The 21,233-nt window shown below is 44.3% G+C and overlaps 1 protein-coding gene across 1 annotated transcript in view; it reads left to right on the top strand.

Moving 5' to 3' along the window:
- The window catches only part of LOC119175814 (TBC1 domain family member 12), a 41,601-nt gene that overhangs the window by 9,684 nt on the left and 10,684 nt on the right, over positions 1 to 21,233 (top strand). Inside the window, exons 2-4 of the mRNA XM_075876312.1 lie at positions 4,176 to 4,258; positions 11,281 to 11,732; positions 20,614 to 20,742. Coding sequence (XP_075732427.1) covers positions 4,176 to 4,258; positions 11,281 to 11,732; positions 20,614 to 20,742 — 664 coding nt within the window. The remainder of the gene's footprint in view (positions 1 to 4,175; positions 4,259 to 11,280; positions 11,733 to 20,613; positions 20,743 to 21,233) is intronic.

Genomic DNA, 21,233 nt, shown 5'->3' with positions numbered 1-21,233 from the left:
AGCATCATAGAAAACTGTTTCACTCATGCTGGCTTTAAGCCTGACGTTGATGTAAGGGCCAACTCTTCCAGTTCAACTCGACGAAGATGACGATCGCGGCAGAGTGGAGCCACCTTCGAGAGAAGCAATTGCAGACTGGGCAGCCCTTCGAGACACCAGAAATATACCAGAGGATGTGAACATCGATCAGTTCGTCGCCGTTGATGCAGACGTTATTGCTCATGAGGGGCTAACTGACGGGGCAATTATTGATGAAGTTTGCCATGACGACGCGTCGTCGGACGAAGAGTAGTATGACGCTATAGATGTTTCGGCGCCGCTTCCTGCATTGAGTGTAATGGATGCATTTGATGTGATTCGCAATTTCTTTGGCATCCATGATGACGACGTCGCGATGCCGCAGATCGGTACCGACTACGAACATCGCGTCACGGCACTGATGTCAAAAGGAAGACGGCAGACGAAGCTGACAGAATTCTTTCGCAAATAAATTATATTTGTCACGTTTTTAATCAAATGCGACAGTGTTCTGGGGCAGATTTCGCCACAACGAAATTTTTCGTGTGTTCCTTTAGTTTTGTTATAGCAAGGTTCGACTGTACTTCCAAATTTCCTGGTGGCAAAAGTTGACCTTGTGTAGTTACCCAACTTTGGGTAGTTATATTCGGTTATAGCGCCAATGCATGGCTGGCGTCTCCATGTGTTAACGATTCAACCTTGTAGCGTCCCCTTGTTGGGTTTGGTAGTGGGTGGCCAAGTTTTTCCCCCCTCTCCCTGATTGCCGCCCGAAAAGGTGGCGCACAGAAGAACGGTTCCCTTTTTTTCAAACCAAAGCAGTCTTTCCCCTAGTTTCATGTCGTGCATAGTCAGAAAGAAAACAAAACAGTCCAAGCAATCTCGCCTTGTTTCGCAATCCCTCAACGAAGCAATCTGCCCGGGGAATCTTGTAACCAAGTTGGGAAGTGGCGACCTCCTTTTGGAGGTTCGCGACAAGCTCAAATACGACAACTTCCAAAAGGTTCGCGGCAAGCTCCAATACGACAACTTCCAAAACGTTCGCGACAAGCTCCCATATGACAACTTACCTAAACTGGTAGCATTTGGAAATGTCCCAGTTTCAGTGGGCCCACACAGGTCAAGGAATACAGTGCACGGTGTGGTCTCTGATGACAACCTGTTTGGACTGTCCAAAAGTGAATTATTGGAAGGCTGGCAAGGCCAGAATGTGGTCAAGGTCCAAAGAATAATTATACGACAAGACAAAAAGGAAACACCCACAAAACACAATCATCACCTTTGGTACCAGTGACTTACCTGATTCGATTGAAACTGGCTACTGCAAGCTCAGTGTCAGGCCCTATGTGCGAAACCCTCGCAGATGTTTCAAGCGCCAGCGCTTTGGACATGGGTCACAAAGCTGCAGAGGACGCATTACTTGCCCAAAATTTGCATCCAACGAGCACGCATCAGATACGTGTACCTCAACAACGTCATGCTGTACGAACTGTGAAGGAGATCATGCTGCCTACATGAGATAGTGTCCAAACTGGAAGAAATAAAAACAAATCCTTGAGATTAAAGTGAAGTTCAATCTGTCCTTTCAAAAAGCAAGTAAACGCTTCTACATCCATCAGTCCAGTCCCTCCTTCGCCGATGTGATGCACTGGGGCGCCGCGCCGCATCTTTCCGCGTCCGCAAAAGTCTCACAGAGTGAGACTGTGGGCGCACCACAAGCGCCCCCGGCTGGAGCAGCCAGTACTGCTCCGCCCCGTGAGAAACAGGGCCAGCAGACTCCTCAGTCTGCCGGACCCCGGGTCACTGCAAGCGTAGTGAGGCCCGAAAGCACCATGAATGTGTCTCTTGAGCAGGCACCATCCACCACCTCACAAGAGGCGATGGATACAAGTCCCACTCCTCCGGCGCAATGCAACGAACAATGACACGAATGAAAAAAAAAATGATGAAAATTGGTGCACGGACAGTGAAGTTGCAAGTCCTCAAAGTTAAAAACTCGAGCAGACGACAAGGAGAAATGTCTTTCGCATTTCACTCGCCTGCTGACATCAAAGGCCGCTTCCAGTCATAGCGCGTGTTTCATAAAGGCATTCCGGAAATGTCACCCTATGGTGGCCTTCACTCACTACCTTGCTACCGCTCTTCTCACGGCATTGTAAGCATGGTTACTATGAACCATGTGGGTCGAGTAGAAGACGCTCTCACGTTCACAATCTGTAAGATACAGGTATACACTTTGGGCAGGGTCACACTTCAGCTTGCATGCAAGACTCATTCTATGGCAACGCCGGAGCCCACCGCCCGTCGCATTTTTGGCTCTCTAAAAACCCGGCATGCCTTTCTACTTCTAGTTGCTTGCTCTGGCGTACCATAGCTTCGTTTGCAGGCTGTGTTGTGTTGGTTGTTCTCAAAATACATCATTTAGAAATGGGAATTATTTCTTTCTGAGAAAGTATAAAAAAAGATTTTTGCTGTTTTTAGCATTCACTCGTATGTTCTAGCTACCACCATAGGAATATTGCTAGCTATTTCTCTTGTCCAGCCAATCGGAAGCGAACAGGGTTTGTCGTCACGTCACATGACATTACGTCACTTCCCGCAACAAAAATAGCTGATGTGTGTCGCCCTAGTCTGAAATCAAGATAGTTTGTCTCTTGAATTAAAATAAGTGTTGCCGTAGCCTGAAATCAAGGTAGTTTGTCCCTTGAATTAAAATTATAACAGCATCGATTTCGCTGTTGCCATTTGTGCAACGATATCGGCGCATTCCACAGCACCTCAAAAACCAATGAAAAAAGCTCAAATAGTGTCGCATGGCCCCTTTGAGGCCTCTATTTCATGACTAGTTTCCTTCAATTTATTTTTCATATACTCAAACTCATCGTTAATGAACTTAATACCATCTGTCACTGCTTTCAATTCAGCATGCAGCTCCAAGTAATTTCGATTCTCTCTGTCTGCTTTAGCCATGGGTTAGTAGGTGCCACTTTCACAAAAAAGTCAAGAATTGAATAGCACTCCATGGCAGCAATGACAGCAAGAAATGGCAACAAAGTTCAGGTGAATGTGGCCAGTGAACAAATGTGCTTTAGGCAATGTGCAAACTGGCTGTCACGCCGGTCCAGATGCTGTCGTGAAGGGTGGGATGCGTAGTCCTTGCGTCACTTCCGAGGCCGCCCTGCGGTGGTGGTCTAGTGGCTAAGGTACTCGGCTGCTGACCCGCAGGTCGCGGTATGAAATCCTGGCTGCGGCAGCTGCATTTTCGATGGAGGTGAAAATGCTGTAGACCCGTGTTCTCAGATTCGGGTGCGCGTTAAAGAACCCCAGGTGGTCAAAATTTCCGGAGCCCTCCACTACGGTATCTCTCATAATCATAATGGTGGTTTCGGGATGTTCAACCCCACATATCAATCAATCGACTTTCGAGGCAGTGTCGGCAGCGTCCTCTTCCATCCAATACAGCGTAATGCTATCAGTGGGATATCTGCCGTGATGAACAAAGGTGCTTTAGGCGATGTGCATGCTGGCTGTAGCTGCTGCCAAAATCTATGTGCATTACATTTTTTTATGACACAAATAAACATTCACTCAGACCTCCTCTAATAAAATGTTTAGCTCTCACTAAAAAAATTAATCTACCTTTCTTGGAGTAAAAATACAGTGGGCTTATTTTTGGGCAAGACTAAGTGCTACTGTATACTCATAGTTTGTTTTTTATTAAATATTGCTGGATTATGCAATGTTATTGTGTGGTGCCTTGAAAATCTATAATCAAGGTTGCACTGTATATATTTAATGCAGATAAATCAACCCCACAGACAAATTTGAAATCGTCAATCTCGCTTGTTTGCAGTACACCAAACAATTGGTACTAATAATTTTGAATGTAGTTCACCACCTGATGTTGGCATATGTGTTGACAAAGGTAGCTATTATAAAGTTATGAGAATGAACTACAAGCCTTTTTTAAAGATAACAAAGTCTTAGAAATTGGTTTCACTTGCAAATAACCTCACTTTTCTTCCATTAATTTTGTTTGTAATATTAAGAACACCTTGCAGCAGCTCATATATGATGTGTGTGCACAGTTCATTTCTGTATCAATTAGGAATAGTTTGGCAATTCATTGCAGCGATTTCTTTTCATATCCTTTCTTGCAGAAATTTGCCAGCCAAGAATCCAGAGGAGGAACAGAAACACAAGCAAGAGTACGAAGAGATGGTGAAAGCTGCCCGTAAGAAAGGTAAGTTGGGCGACTAGTATCGTAAGCATTACATAGTTTGTGTGTCTTAGCTTCAAAGGTACATTTCTATGCCTTATGGTAGCTCAGTAACATTCCCCTGTTGAACATCAGGATCTTGGCCCTCTTCCAGCCGCAGCGTGCACAATTTGGGTTGAATGCAAAATTTGAGCTGAATGCAAAATTTTTTGCGTACAGTAATATCTCACTGGAAACTGAAGGGGCGTGGAAAATATTACCTTTAGTAGTTTTGGTAACTGAAAAAGATTTATAGGGATGCAGTTGTCTAGCACTAAATTAACCAAATTAAAGGTTGTCACGTATAGTACCAGCAGATATGTTGTTTTAAGCACTGTCCAATCTCGATAATTTGAACTCGAAGGGGCTCGAAAATTTGTTCAAATTAAAACAAGTATGTTTCAATTCATGAAAGCTGAATAAACACAGGGCTCTCCATGCAGTGGCGCATGTGCATTGAGCTAACACACGAAAGGGGAAGTTTAGGAAAACCTGCATTTATTCACAAATTACAGGACATCCTGTTATTAATTGAAGTAATTGGTGATGCACGTCTGCACATGTTTGCCTTGCAGCGAGTCAATCAATTTCGCACGCAGCTTGCAAAGCATTTCTACTTCGGCTTCAGCATTCTCGTGGCAAGAGAAGTCGCGCATGTCCAGCGCAGACAGTTTCTAAAGACAACTACAACAATGACTGCTGCGTAGCGGAGCCTCTCCGCTGTGCAGCCGCAGCATGGCCAGCACGTGACGAGAAAGGAGGAGCGTCTCCACGCAGAGAGAAGCAAATCGGCATTTGAGAGAAAACTAACACTCCACTGCAGCTTTTCTTATTTATTTATTTATTTGCTCTCTTCGCGCGTGTCGTTGAAAGAAGGGTTACGTGGCAGGGAAGAGAAAGGGGGAAGCATGGCACCAACACGTGAGAGGACCCCCCCCCCCCCCCCCTCAATGTGCAGAGCCGTGATCCCTTGCGGGATCACGGCTCTGCTGTCGTAACCCCACGGCTGCAGAAGATAGTGCTTTTTTCTTTTCCTTCAACCACACATTTATTCAACGCAGTGACGGCTTTCTTTTTTTCCCTCTCTCTCTTCGCACGCGGCGTTGGAAGGAGAAGGGTCTTTACGTGGCAGGGACGGAAAAGGGAGAAGCATGACATGGGCGCGTCGCAGATCAGCATTTGAGAGAGAGCAAACATTCCACCACAGCCTTTTCTTTCCTTTTCATTTCCTTCGCGGGCAGCGTTGAGGTGTCGCAGGTGCCGCCGTGGGATTGGGCGGGGTGCTGAGAGCATTTTCGGAGCGCGGTATGTTCGAATTAACCGGCGTATTCGCCCATTGGAATACACATAGCTTTGACGGGACCTCATCGCGAGTTTGAATTAACCGGAAGTTCGAATTAAGCATGTTCGAAATAATGAGATTCAACTGTAATTTTCATTTGGCTGATATTGTACTGCACTATACATTGGGTGCACATTGAAGAGCCCCACGTAATCTCAAGTCAATCTGAAAGCCACCACTTGTAGCATTAGAGTGCTGCATTATTAGAGCACATTTATCGGCACAATCTAAAAGCATGGGAATAAGTAACTTTGGGGTGTGTGTAATCTGGCAATAGTTTTTTGTCAGAGAATTTCAACATGAATGGGGCATTATTTAGGAGTAACAGTTACTGAGTCACTAAACAATTCATCACACATTCTTGTTGACATACACATACAAATGTGCTACATATAGAGCATTGGTGTACTAGTTTTCATTGGTGCATTTTCATTGAAGAGCATTTAAGGGGAGACGCTCCTCGAAAAAGTTTTTTTTTATTTCTAGTAATAGAGACTTGAAAAGTTTGTTATTAGTATAGTTTTTCAGAGCATTGGTGTACTAGTTTTCATTGGTGCATTTTCATTGAAGAGCATTTAAGGAGAGACGCTCCTAGAAAAAGTTTTTTTTTATTTCTAGTAATAGAGACTTGAAAAGTTTGTTATTAGTATAGTTTTTCATGCAGATTTCAAATATGCAATCATTTTTTGTGTAGCTGCTATAATTATTGAGTTATGCCATAAACAATAGCAAAACATTACATTTTTTGCGGGCACTCTTTTATGTACTAAACTTTCAGTAAAAGCACTGTGTCTGATCTTATTTGACTCTTGGTAGATTGAAAAGTGCAAATATCTATATAGATATGTCACAGAAATATTGGAACCAAGAAAAAAAAAATTGTATTGAATGACTTATCATTTTCAATCTCCCTTGAAACAATAAGCTAATATTTTCACAACTAATGCTGGTAGGCATTGCAATTTAGAGTAGATATTTGCATTCTGCATGTGTTGAAGAATATGTGTGCCAAGTTTCGTTACTATACAATGAATATGTTTCTAAAAGGCTGCCCGGAAAACGTGAAACTGTCAGAAAAAATGAAAATGAGAAAAACAAGCTTGAAAGTTCGCAAAGTTGGCATTTATTAGGAAATCATTCTTTTTGCATCAAATTGGGGCACAATGAAAAGTACCTTGCCTTGAATGCACTGCAAGTGTCTAGAAGTCCCCTGCACCATAGCTTGGTCCTTCACGGCTCTTGCGGTCAGTGTCCTCAACATGAACTCTCTTCGCTGTGTTGCAACGGTGTGCCCTCGCTTCTGCAGTTTGCTTCAGGTTCATCTTCCTGATGCGCATGACGTCACAGTGGTCACCATGTGTGGCCAGATCTTGTGAGGGGAGAATTCCAATGCCTTCGAGCACTTCTTCAAAGCCCCTGTGGCCTTTGTTGTACCAGAGTACAGCAAGAGCGGTGGCTGTCTCCACAGTTGTTCTGGAGGCGAACTTTGTTTTTGGACATAGCAGCCATATCTTGCTGTTCAGCGATTCGGCTGCATTCTGTGTCTTGCCATGAAGGCACCGAATAAGGAGTTTCTCCTCTGTAAGGTGCTTGTAGATAGGCATAATTGCCAATCCTTGAGCCTTCGTCAACAGTGGGGTGTGGCGTGGTGCAGGCTCCCCCAGTGCTTCCGCACGCTTGTGCTTGCACCACGAATTTGGTCCCGCGGGGCAAAAGTTGTGGCTACTGGCACCATCACTGGAGCAGCAATGAAAATACGATGCCCATATGGCAGTGTACATATTTCGGACACTGTCCTTGTTGCTCGTGATGGCGATCTTGTAATATGTTTGTAGTTTTATTATTGTCGCATCTTTCAGTTTTTCGCCTCGTGGCAGTGGCGTTGCCAATTTCCGTAGGGCAGTTCCCAAGCGCTTTGCAACATGGTTCGTGCACTCTTCTTTGTCAATGGGGGTGTCACAGTATACATTTGCCTCGCAGACTGCAGTGTAGGCCTTGCTGTCACCATCACTTAGGAAGCTGGTGAATCGCAGTGGAGTTTCACAAGACAAGGTCCTCTGCCATATATTGACAGCTGCCGCAGGTTCCATTGCATGGGATGAGCAGTCAGTGTTTTTTTGGCAAACTGGAAGATGAAAAGCTCGCCATATCTCTTCATCCTCCCCAAGGTCCCTGTGTATACTGCAAGCATGGCAGTAGTTCGAAAGAACTTCAAAATCGAGGCAGAGCCCCGTGTCCAGGGACACGACTGTGCCCACTCCATTGTGGCTTTTATGACCTCTTTTCTGCCAGGTGCCATCAAACATGACTGGCACATCTCTGCCGCCGACTGCGTCCTTCGTGATGTTTCGTGCCTGGTGCAAGTTTTTGCTCACTGCCGTCATCGCCGCACCATGGAGCTTCTTGCAAATGCCGTTGAATGTCTTGTGATGCATCGGGCTCGGAAGACCGAGAATCGCACAAAATCGTGAAAGTTGGTCGTGGCCTGCGCCTATAGCGCGTGCTGCCAGAACTGCCTTCACGTTTACAGCAAAGCTGTCACGCGAGCTGCCGCTGTCAAAACGAGCGCTCGTTCCTTGGTCCCCGGCCAAAGCAGTACGTCTCGACGTGTGCGTGAACGAAAGTGCAGATTCAGGGCAATCAGAATTTTGACAGCACAGTTCGAGGAATGCCGAAAGTCCTTTGCGCTTTCCAGCTGCCTCTCGCACGTCGAGCTTCCGTTCGCGGCAGGTTGGGCATTTTGCACCCGCCACAAGTGCCGTCAGCGCATCGATTTCGCAAAGCAGCATGTTCGCAGTAGCAGCATCTACCGGTCTACGTTCACTCTCGAAGAATCCAATCCTCCTTTGGGATGCACTGACGAATTCCACGGCAGCGGCTATTTCACAACCACTGTCGCAGGGTTCGGTGACGGTGTTAGGCCTATCCGAAGTCGGAGCGTCGGGGCGTTGGTCGGGGGCGACATCGTCGTTCGCTGTCGCTTTGCGAAGCGTCCGACGCCGTTTCCCTCGATACTTGTGGCGAGTTCTGAACTTTCGATTATCTGAACTGCACTTCTTCGGGCTTGCCATGACGCAAAAATGCAGAGAAACGCAGAAAAACTCGATCGCGACGTCCGAGGCTTCGCTCTTTTGCCGGAGAGATAGCAGGGGGAGGAGCGTGGAGCGCACCGCCGTCCAATGGCGGCCCATAACGTGACAAGATTACCGACACAACATACAAAACATGCCGAAACGCGCACTTGCCACTTTGGCTTGGATTGGATTGAATTTCTGTGCAATAATAGTATGCTTGACGCTTAAGAGATGGCACCAGGTGGTGCCCGCTATCATCATCAGTGGCTGGAACGAGCAGACGACATCATTGGGGCAATTTTCGGGGGTGCGATAATCACTCGAGGAAAAAAAGGAATCATATTTTTGTTATGCGATGTGTGGGGTGCGAGGATTACGCAAGTAAATAGCATAAGTTTGTCCATACAATGACTTTACAGAGCAGTCAGGAGAGGGGCTAAGCTGAACCCTCTTAGAACAAACCTGAAGCTCACATGGCATTCGTTTGTCGTATCCCTGTTCATCAGAGTCATTTTCTAATAATAACTGCTTAATTATGATTGATTAGTGCATTGTAGACTTATAAGGATTATCAGGCACTCTTTTTAAGTAAGCTGCTAAAGTTAGAGTCCAACAATTATCTGCATCCTGCAAACTGTTCAACTGTAGACAACCCCCTAATTCTATCACCATCATCTTGCATTAGCTTGTTGTCTGATATCGGTGTAAACATAGAATGCTAGCAAAGAGAGTTCTTTTTACAAGCATATGCGATTCAAACTCGGCAGTAACTGTGTCTCATGCAAAGCACCAAGCACTAGCTATTGAAAATGGCATATGAATCTATGCCATTTTTAATAAATAGTGTTTAGGAGAAACTACTGAAAAGCCACAATGCGGGGATAAGAATTTCATGATGCCTATTTCATACCTGCCAATTCTCGATTTTTTGGGAGACTTTCGAATTTCAAACATTTTTTACTTTTGTACGGTTGGCTGGAAGATCTCCCAGAAAATTGAAATTTCAGTGTGTGATCTGGCTGGATTGACAAAAAACCTAACTCAATCTTATTGAAGTTCTGCGGCTGAATTCCACTTTGCCAGTGGGCCGAATTTTGGATGTTGTGAACACGTTGGCGCATTGCGCCGGATGATACAAACTTTTGTACCAAACCGTTGAGGAGTGGCCAAGAGCAATATGCTCGAAGCTTTCGAGGGACATTCGTGGCCAACGAAACCTCGATCACTTTTGACATGGTCATGTATGGCGACGATGACACTGACAAAACTGATGAAAATGCACATGCATTCAATGCTCACCCAGTCTAAGCGACGCTGCTTTCCGCAAACAGCCACGACAAATGCGATCATAAGTAGCAATAAGCGACTTAGATTTGAAGGCACGTGCATGGCCAGTGAACGTGTGTATCGTGAAAACCAACGTGAAAACCAATTTTGCTAGTTTTTTTATTTTACATACTTGAGAGAATGAGAATATTCTCTATCCTGCTTGAGATTCGTATGGATTAGTGAGATTCTACTGTAGTTGAGGCACCCCACCTGTCTTGTTTATAATTGATTACAAGATTGCCAATGTTTACGTTTACTTGGCTTTTCCAAACTTCCCCACCCCGCTTTTCTGATGTGTTTTGTGGGGGGGAGTATGCATCTTGGAAATTTCCCAGATTGAATTTTTTGCAATTTGACTAGCTTCCCTCTAAATAATAGAGCCAGCAAGTCTTAACAAAGACAAAATTCTAGGAGTCCGATGAGTTTACAAGCTCCCTGTAGCTTATCGAACTGCATAAAAAACTGCAATATATACTTAAAAGTAAGCCACACAGAAAGTGTGCAAAGATAGCATGCTGCACAGTCTCAGAGGTGCTAGTGGGGCCCACGCATAACTTGCGACATTTAGTAACGCCCTAGCATTAGAATGTGTAATAGTAGTACTAGGCTTTCGCAAATACTCAAAGGAATATTACAGTATTTGAATTTGATTCAATTCAAACCAACTCTGTAAAGGTGGTCTCACTTCAGTGGAGAGGTGCTAAGCCATGAAAGCATCTATCTAAATGTATATTAGTCCGCATATTGCCTCCTATTAAGGTGGTTTACCTGCAGTAAAGTAGTACTAGGCCGTGAAAACACATATTCTGGGGAAATTCGCCATACGCTGAAGACCCACTTTAAAGTTAAATGAAGAATTGAAGATATGACCCTCACATTGATTTTTGCCAAGTGTAAAAGCTTGTTATATAGGCTTATATGCTCCAAGTATAGTTAATATTACGTATTTTGCAGGTTATCTCTTGCATTCTACTAAAGGTAAAGTCCTGGCACTATTAAAAGTTGTTTCTACTTCCTTTGAACAAAAAAAAAAACAAACAAAACTGGCATTTGCACAGGCTATGTTTCAGTTTTTTTAAATATTATGCAGGTTGTGATATATACTGTTCAAGATTATTAGACCAAAATCACTTTTCCCACAATCCTAATTTCACTGCGACAATGTTGGAGTGGTGCCGATATTGATGCCCGTGTTATACCAAAGTCAAGTGTTTACTGTTATCTGGTCCTGCATTTTACCGCTTTTGTTCCCCCATGTGCAGAGTTAAAAGATGCTCGTGCCCGCAAGAAGCAGATGGAGCAGCAGTGGAAGCAAGAGGAACAACTGGCGCAGGCCACACGTATTTGGGTGTCGGAGCTGCTACCTTGTTGGGAAGTGGCACGTAGCCAGCGGCGCACACGAGACCTTTGGTGGCAGGGCCTTCCACCAAGTGTGCGAGGCCGTGTCTGGAAGCTGGCTATTGGCAACGACTTAAACATCACATCTGAGTTGTATGAAATATGTGCCTCACGCTCACGAAAAATCTGGCGCAGTGAGGCCGTTCCCGAGGAGCCTTCAGCTTTGCACACACGCGAGCAGTCGGCACACCTTATCCGACTGGATGTGTCACGCACATTTCCACAACTGGGCATCTTTCAGGAGTCAGGCCCTTACTTTGATGTCCTGCACGTTATCCTCGGTGCTTATGTGGTCTACCGGCCAGACATTGGCTATGTGAGTGTTCAACACCACACTTCTATAATTCACGCTTGTTTTCACACTCTTATGCTTTCAAACGTAAGGCCTCCCTTCTCATGAATGACGGTGCTCATCCACCGAGCCATTGCAGGCAGTGTGGGTGCTCTCTCCTGTAATCGATAACCCTAGGAATGCAAGCGGCAGAAGAACTGAGACCTAAAAGGAATTTAGCTTTTTATATGAAGAAACAAGGACACAACTCTTTCAGCAACATGTGGTTGCATCGTCTGGTTAAGAGATAAGCTTTCTAAACACCATAATGGCTAAATAAGATTTCTTATAATGTGATGCATGGTTGCTCATGCATGCGCAAGATGGTTGTCGGAGGTTATAAGGAAAACATTCAAGTATGCGTTTTGCTCAGTTGTAAGTGCCTCCCTGTCCCACTGTTTTCTTATCATGGCATCTGGTGTTTCCTGCTGGTTTGTCATCTATTTTGACAATGTACCAACTAGCCCAGTCTGGCATCTTGGAATATCAGCACCTATTCATTAATAATGGAAGAATGTTCATTCTTACTAAGATGATATATTAAGACATACTTATTGTGAGTCGATAAGTAAACTCTGCACGGGGCCCTGCCTTGGTGCTCTAGCGGATAAGGTACTCTGCTGCTGACCCGCAGGTTACGGGATCGAATCCCGGCTGAGGCGACTGCAGTTTCGATGGAAGCGAAAATGCTGTAGGCCCGTGTGCTCAGATTTGGGTGCGTGTGAAAAACCCCAGGTGGTCGAAATTTCCAGAGCCCTCCATTACGGCGTCTCTCATAATCTGTGGTGGTTTTAGGACGTTAAACCCCACATGTCAAGCTCTGCACGGGAGCTTTTTTTCCAGGTCTGTATAAGGTAGTAACCAAGATATTTTTAACTCATTTCTATATGTATTTCATAAACTGCTTTAGTGATTCATTTTACATATCCCTGAAGCTATGAGGTTCATTGTTATGTTAGTGGCTTTTGTGTGTTTGTTTTCCTTTTTGAGCAGGATGAAAGCAGGTTAGAATAGACAGTTGTGTTTTTGGAGCAAGGAAACCATGGTTTGAAGCAGTAACCCGATGATCACATGCTTGTTACATATTATGCAAGCACTTCTGGTGTTTACAGTCGGCTGCCAATTTTTCACTTTTTTTTTTTTTTTGGACATGCTAGAATAATCTGACGTTCTTGCGGCACCACTATAGCACCACAAGTTCAATGCATATAGGGGTAGAAGTGCTGCACTAAACCACTTCTGCTGTGCCATACTGCTCCAAAATTCACTATAGCGCCGAAACTGCTCCCACGTGGTCTTTGGTGCCTTCAAGTGTCGTCACCTGTGATGTGGCATACTCAAGCAAGCTCTTACATTGTCAACATCGTCACCTGATTTCTGACATTGATGACGACTCGAAACAAGCAGTCTTGTTTGGAGGGTGAAGCAATGAATGCTGTCTAAGAAGTAAGGCTATCAACTAACTTTTTTGGATCTTATCTCGGGTAACTCTTCAATAACATTGGGGGTGTATGGTGGGAATACGGCAGTTCCAGGCATGGATTAAAGCGGTTTTTGTTCTCTGCAATCTAAATGCGAAGTAAGTGGGTTGTTTTCTGATGTCTACAGAGATAGCTTGCACATTGGCACCAGCGACCATGCCCTTATGTTCAAGTTGTCTAATAATGCAACCTGCTCCCCTCCCTCCTCACTTCTTCGCCAGGCGATAGACAGGCGAGCTCTTTTGTCTCGGCTTGGGGGGCCATCAAAAGCATGCCTCGCATGCAGGGTGATGTTGCCGCATGCGCCTTCTGCGCATCTCAGGTGGCCGGCTCGTTTCATCTCTGCCTTGGATGCGTTTTGTCACAAGCTCTTGCAGGGACATGCTTGAAAATTCAGACATTCTCATGGCACCGTCATAAGTAGAGGCCGGATTTCTAGGTATTAAAAAAATTTGTTTTAGGTGCCAAAGACAGGCAGGTAAAATACCGTTTTAGGCCCTCAAAATTATAATTATAGGCACAATAAATTTCTACAAAATTTTAAATATCCCACAACAGCGACGTGTGTGAATTGTATCTACGGCAAGAAGCAAAAAAATGATACTGTTTAAAATAGCAGGAAGGGACTAACGACTGAACATTGGCATGCATTTCCCGCATGATTCGCAGTATGTGGTCTTTTATTTTATCGTCTGGCATTGTGCGTCAAGTGTCCACCATTTTGTTAACACTCGCCTGGATCTCTCTAGTTTTGTTGTGGCTGGGAAGGGCAGCGCAAGAGCAAATAACCAGACCACTGATACCCAAAAAAAGAGGTATGCTAGGTCTTATCGCGCAGGACCAATTTCTCCCCTATCGGTGAACACCCTAAAGAGCCCCTCACTGGGTTTGGGAATTTCGAGCTAACAAGCGTAATGGTGCACTGGGCGCTCCGGATAATTCCTGTTAAGATTTGCAAAATTACACATCGTGAAAAAATGCTCAATTTTTAATGAATGCCACCTTCCCTTCTCGCACGCGTGCGCCCCAAGATCTAGAGAGTGACGTACAGTAAGGAATGGTTCTGTTTTTACGTGGCTCCTTTACGTTGACATTGGTGGGCTGACGTCGCACATTGGTACGCCTAAAACAGATGAAAACACCGAAAACAGACGAAAAATGTCCCGCCTCCTGATTATATCCTGCATTTTAAACGGTACCTCATTAAGAGGGTTGCACCTGACATTACACTACTTGGCATGCGCAACTTGTGTGTTCTGTTGTGTAGCATGAATGAGGAGTACGAGTACTTTGGTTTGGGCTCGCTACTGCATATCATTTTGAAAGAGAAGCTCAAAGACAAAAGGAAAAGACAGAGCTTTTTGTCTCTGTGTCTTTCCTTTCCCTCCGTCTTAGCACTGCCCTTTCAAAATCACTATAATTAATGAAAGCTGAGAAAAATAATAAAACATGCAAACACATTCTCAGCTTATTATTTTATTTTTGTTTTGAATAGGCTTGAGATGCTATTCACTAACCGGCCCTCGTTTCGCATCCGCCTCGGTGGACCAGTCGCTATAGGGTGCCCCGCTGCTGACCCAAATGCAGGGGGTTTGATTGTGGTCGCGGAAGTTGCATCTAGATGGAGGCGAAAAAGTTGATGCCCGTGTACTGTACGATGTCAGTGCACTTTAAAGAATACCAGATGGTCAAAATTTGCGGATACCTCAACTATGGCATCCCTCATATTCATACACTGTTGATTGTAAACATGCTGGCACTTGTCTTGGGCTTTGCTGTATAAAGTACAGCGATTTGGCGACCTTTGCCACCACTGAATCAACAAGAGAATTCCATGAGTTGGCCCTCCATGGTTCTTCATTTGTTCTCCAGCTACCCGCCACTGCCCAGAAAAACCTGCTCTTTCTTTCCCAATGCAACACCCAGGTTTTCAGGGTGGTTCTTAAGTTTCTTCAGGGCACTGGATAGCTGTCTGTAGAAGGCGGTCACCACGTCCTCGGCCATAGACGTCGCTTTTATTTTCTTACCCCATCTTCAATTCTCCCTCCTCCTACTCCTGCAGACGCTGAGGCGTGCTTCCACTTCGGGCTGCAGGAATAGTCTTTTTCACTCCTCATGCTCCTCCTCCAATCGCTCGCAGCATGTCAGCTTTGTCTTCGTTGAACCTTAATGTGTTTGGAAATATCAATGTTGCCTTTTTACCTGAATAACGGTTTCACATTACGCTCTAAAACAAAATTTGGCCTTGAATAGCGCTCATATAGGCGCTGATTCGGAAAATGGGCACTTATAGGCATTTAGGCACGAACACCCATAGTAGGCATTTATAGGCACTACAAAAACACCATAAAAGCCCTTCATAACCTCTAATTCATGCTCATATATCAAAATGGCGTAATAGGAACGCAAGGAACAAAATGGGCATTTGCCTATTATCCGGTCTCTAGTTATAAGCCATATAGAGCCAATGTATGACAACATCTGAAGTTCTGGACAGTGAAACTATTAACGAGTCTCAAGTTTTTATTCAAATTGTGTGTCCACAAATGTATTAACAAAGCCTTCTTCCCTCTCGCACTGGGTGTTAGGGGACATTGAGGTTCTTGGGGGGGTGGGGTTCAGTAGTTTGTATTTCTCTGGTCTTTTTTTTTTTAATCTCAAGGGTGTTGCGTACCATTACCTTATGGAACAGACACCCTTTAGCCAGAATTCATTGTTGTAACCGATAATGGGGCTTGCAGGCATTGCTCCAAGCGGGTTATTTCACCATAGAAAATATACAAAAGTGGATGGTTAAACTAGACCGAATTATAGTCAAATTTCTATTTTGTTTCTTGCATTTCTATTGTGCCATTTTTATCTATGAGCCTGAATTGGAGGTTAAAAAGAGCTTTTATAATGTTTTTATAGTGCCTATAAATGTCTATTTTTGAGGTTGGTGCCTAAATTTTTTAAGGGCCTATAAATGTGTGTCTATATAAACGCTATTTAACCTCAAATTTTGCTTTTGAGTACAGTTGGGTACCAGTATTTGTGTTAGCCGGCAAAATTGAGCTTTGAAAACTCTTATGTGGTGCTACCCATACTAGATCTCCTGTTCCTCTCAGCACTGTCAAGGCAACTAGGCCTCTTAGCCAATAGGAAGACAGATTATCCTCTTCACATGGGTTCATCCGCTTCGAGTCATCTGCTCACATGCAGAGGGAAAAGGTGGTGCTTTTGTGCAGCCACTGGACAATAAAGAACGAACGGAAACTGTGGAGTGTCATAAGGGGAAAGTAGAATGTAGATTAAAAAAAAAGATATATCCACATGATTTCTGTTTAGTTTGTTGTTTACTTTGTAAACAGCGATTCACCATGTCGCATGAGAAATTTTACTTAGATACAGAAAGTTGTTGCGAGCCCAATGAAAAGTTTTTTACCATTAGAATTTTTTTGATTCATTACAAGCCACGAAAGCATGATACGTGGAAGTGAGCTTGAAACCTTTGCCACTTGATCACCTGGTGTAGACTTTGCAAGCCAAATCTCTTCGCAGAATAACATCAGCAGGACATGCGCACACAAGGCTACATTCGCCTCACATGCCCATGCCAGGTCGTGCACGCAAGCGTTGTGTCGTTTCGACGTCCTCTGTATTGTACTACCCGTTTCTGTAAAATGAATCCTTCTATGTGCACATTTGGAAAGGCTGGCATGGGTCATGTATTCTTACCAGGATGCACACCGTCGCACTGCTGGAATTGCTCCAAGGGATGATGCACTAAAAACACACCAAGCTTGGTGAATGCTGTCACCGGCACTATGCGAGAACAGCGAAAACACCAACGCAAACGAAATGGTAGCAGATTAGTCTCGCATCTCACTTGATACGAAGTTAAAAAAATTACGTGCATGGATTCCGTATGTATGTTTTAACAATCTGTCATTTTTCATACTTTTATGCAGGCAACAAATTGCACGAATTACAAACATCGCCTCGAACGATTCTCGCAGTGCCACATACTACTCGGATATGCAGGACCATTCCTTGTTGTATACGTCACTTGCACCATGTTGGGCCCGTGCCCGTGAGAGGAACAAGCGGTGTTTAGCCTGACACTTCCCCTCTTTTCAGGGAGCGCAGCATTGCAAAATTTTCACAGATGAGATCGTGAGCACCCAGTGCATGCGTTCACCTTGCCTGCTTGAAATTCGCAAACCTGGTGAAGGGCCCTTTGAGAAGTTCACAGACAGAAGAGAAATTGACCCTGTGTGGTTAGACAAAGGTAATAAGAGGCAAAAAGACATTTCTGGCCTATTAGTGCTCTGGCTATTTGATCCTGTGTTGCCCTTCTCAGCCATGCAGAAAAGAAAGCCAGGAGCATGTTTATTCGATGGTGGGCCCTTAACTCGCTACGCGAGATTAGAAAAAGACCACATTCGGAAAACCCCGCAAGGGCGCGGGTTCGAATCCCGGCTGCGGCGGCTGCATTTCAGATGGAGGCGGAAATGTTGTGGGCCCGTGTGCTCAGATTTTGGTGCACGTTAAAGAACCCCAGGTGGTCTAAATTTCCGGAGCCCTCCACTACGGCGTCTCTCATAATCATATAGTGGTTTTGGGACGTTAAACCCCACATATCAATCAATCAATCAATCAAATCGGAAAACCCCGCAAGGAAAAAAATGGCATGACTGTGTGAAACCATTGGCGCTTTTGTACTATCGTGAACTAAAATATTTCTGCTTGTTTTCATGTCGTAAACACAGATCCTACACGCATTCTTTCAAAAATTTCAATTTTGTCAAAGAATAATGTGTCTATATTTTCGATTTTGGGGGCCTAAAACAGCATTTTTCTGCATATTTTTGGCGCTTAAAACCTGCTTTTTCAGTGCCTATAAATCTGGCCTCTAGTTTCAACCAATATATTATTAAAACTGGTATTGTTATAAGTGTTTTCAACTGTGCGAGTGTGCCTGTAAGTGTGTGTAAATTTTAGCTAAGGTAGTTGCTTCAACAGCATTAAATATTTACTAAAGACCACTAGAACCTCATGCGTCCCAGAAAAAAAAAATAATAATTAACACTGTTGTCGGAACCCAGAAATTTGCTCCAAAACTAACTTCTGTTGCTCGGAAACACACCTTTTGGTGCACTGACGCTACTCCAAAACTCCCATTTACTGCTCTAATACTGCATTATTTCTGCTTCCTGAGCTGCTCCAAAAGACTGAGGCCCACCTCCACTCTGTGCAAAAATGTCTAAAATTTTAGACTCTGAAATTCTTCGAAGTCTGGTTTTTCAAACTCTTTGCATAAAGTGCAGTTTTGAAGCAGCATTTAGTTGAAGGAATCGTCACAGCCATCGCAGGCTCAAAATCGATGCTTTCAGAAGTCTGTTATTGACCGTGGCGCATTCAAAAAGTCAGCTTTGCCGCAATGCCAAGGTGTTAAGCGGTGAAGCACACTGAAAAAAAAGAAAGGTTCATTGCGGGAACGTCGAGGTGGTGTTGCCAGCCTCACTTTTTTTTTTTGCATGCACATTTTGCACGGCAAGTATGGTGAACTTGAAATTCTGGGAGAGTAATTTAGTGGTATGAGAAAAATTGTTTTTCTCTTTCGCGTTCCCTTAAAGCCAGACAAGTCGCCTGCTCTCTCGCCACAGCCTTTGTGCTTTGCATCATTGTCTAATGAGGGTGCATACAGATCCTTGAAAACCCTTGAACTTGAAAAATGCATCTTTAAGGCCCTTGAAATTCCTGGAATTTTTTCTCAACCTTGAAAATTCTGAATTTTCTGAGCACTCCCAACCGACCTTGCAGCCTTCGTTATGTGGTAGATTGGCTTACCTACCGAGTCTCCCGGATTTCTACCAGTTCTTTTCTTTGTATAGTTTTCGGGAAAATCTCCCGGAAATTGAAATTTTTGTGCGTGATCTGGCTGCATTGACAAAAATGTAGCCCAATCCAATCCAGGTTTTTAGCAAAACCACCGCATTTTATTGTAAACTAATTTAGGAGGTGTTCATCTAAACGTCCATTGGGCCAAAATTCGTACGTTCCAAGCTCTTCTTTTCTCATCGCGGCGGGTTCATATGAACTATGGTCCGAAATCGTGGAAGGTATGCTGAGGGCATCGTGCTCGAAGTTTTGGAAGGATGCGCACTGTCAGAATTACCGTTATCGTTTGCTACAATCACTGTGGACGGAACCACGGTCGCTCTTGACACGGTCGTGTGTGATGACAACGTAACTGACAGAACTTCGAAAGTGCACACGTGTTCAGCGCTCGACCAGTTAAAGTGGCGTTGCTTTCCACAAACGCTGCAGACAAAATTGTGGCAGAGTTCTTTAGGAAGTTTGAGTAGTGCAAATTCTAGTGCAAATTGGATGGCAAACACTATTAAAAACTATTCAAAATTTCTAATATATTCACACGTCCCTAGTTTTGAGACATGGTGTGGCTCCTTGGTAGAATGCTTGATCGCCACGCAGAATGCTTGGGTTTGCTTTCTGCTGGAACCCTAATTGTTACTCGCACATGGAAATTTCCACTCTTTCGTTGCCATTCTAGGTAGAATAAACTGTCAATCACCTCTGGCACGCACCCACATATCATAGCTTCTGGTATATGAGTGTGTGTGACACATGTCTGCAGGAAAGGGTTTGACAATGTACATGATGGGATTTTCACGTTATTCATGTCATGACTAGCCGGACATATCATGAAACGCTATTACCCTCCCGTACTAATTTTGGTCTACCCCAAGTTAAGTAGGCGATCACAAGAGCACCTCAATGTAGACAGACAGACGGACGGACCAACGAACGGGCAAGCAGGCGGGCGGGCAGGGCAGAGAAAGAAAGAAAGGAATGCTCAAAGTGCCTGCAGTATGCAAGATGCTTCGCATTCAAAAATGTTTCACAAGGTCATCATGAAAAGAAGCTGCATTGGTGAAATGCCAATGTAGAGTGATGGCTACAGATGGCCTGCACATGACATGGGCACCGCCTCAGGAAGGAGCTGGGACAATGGCGTCTTGGATGAGTAACAAGTTGCATCTATGTGAAAAGGATGCGGAAGGAACATGTGCGAGTAATGAAATAACCTGCATGTGATGTTTTGACAACATTCATGTGGCATCAGAAACGTCATGTCCCCACATGCTGGTGCTCCAACATAATGCATTCGGTGATGTCCGTGCAAGCTATCTATATAAGGCTACCATGTTGCCACCATACGTATGAGTGCATATACAAATGTTTCTTTTGGAATCTGTAGAGTTGTTTTCGTCCATAGCTTTCTGCAGAGGGGCTTTTTTGGGGGAGGGGGGGGGGGGGCTGTGCATGGGTGCTTGTAGCTTAGAATTTTTCGATTAATAATGCTGCTTTCTGCACTGCAGGTACAAGGCATGTCCTTCCTGGCTGCCATGCTGCTGCTCAACCTGGAGGTGGCCGATGCCTTCATCTGCTTTGCTAACCTGCTCAACAGACCCTGTCAGCTGGCATTTTTTCGTGTAGACCAGCCTCAGGTAAGTTTCGATTGGGCAGTGATGCTACTGCAGCGTTAGTTGCACCAAACTATGAATGCTGCCACATTTTCCCTAACTATGGCAAATCTACACTCGCCCTGCATCAAAGGGAACGTTATGGCTTTCAGAAACAAAACTAATGTGTTCCCTTATCCAAGTGTTCAATTAGGCCAGGTCACGTGATAAGTTAGCTGCTAGCCTTGCTTCAAATACCATTCTATTTTGTCATTGTTGCATTCATAGCTTTGCCTTCACAGTGAAACTGCGGTATTTTATTTATACTAGAACATCTTTTTTCGGTCCATAGGAAGTTGAAGGAAAAGAACAAAATAGGACAAAGTGCACATTTACAACCATATTTATTCCTCATATTGCAAGAATATACAGCTGGTTTGGCGGAAGTGAGAAAGGATTTTGAGAAATGGAATAGACACATGGAAAACTGCTTATAAACATTCTGAAAAACACTGAACTCAAAAGATATTCATATT

The sequence above is a fragment of the Rhipicephalus microplus genome, chromosome X, assembly GCF_043290135.1.
Source record: "Rhipicephalus microplus isolate Deutch F79 chromosome X, USDA_Rmic, whole genome shotgun sequence".
Lineage (NCBI taxonomy): Eukaryota > Metazoa > Arthropoda > Arachnida > Ixodida > Ixodidae > Rhipicephalus > Rhipicephalus microplus.
This window is presented reverse-complemented; position numbering and strand designations above follow the sequence as displayed.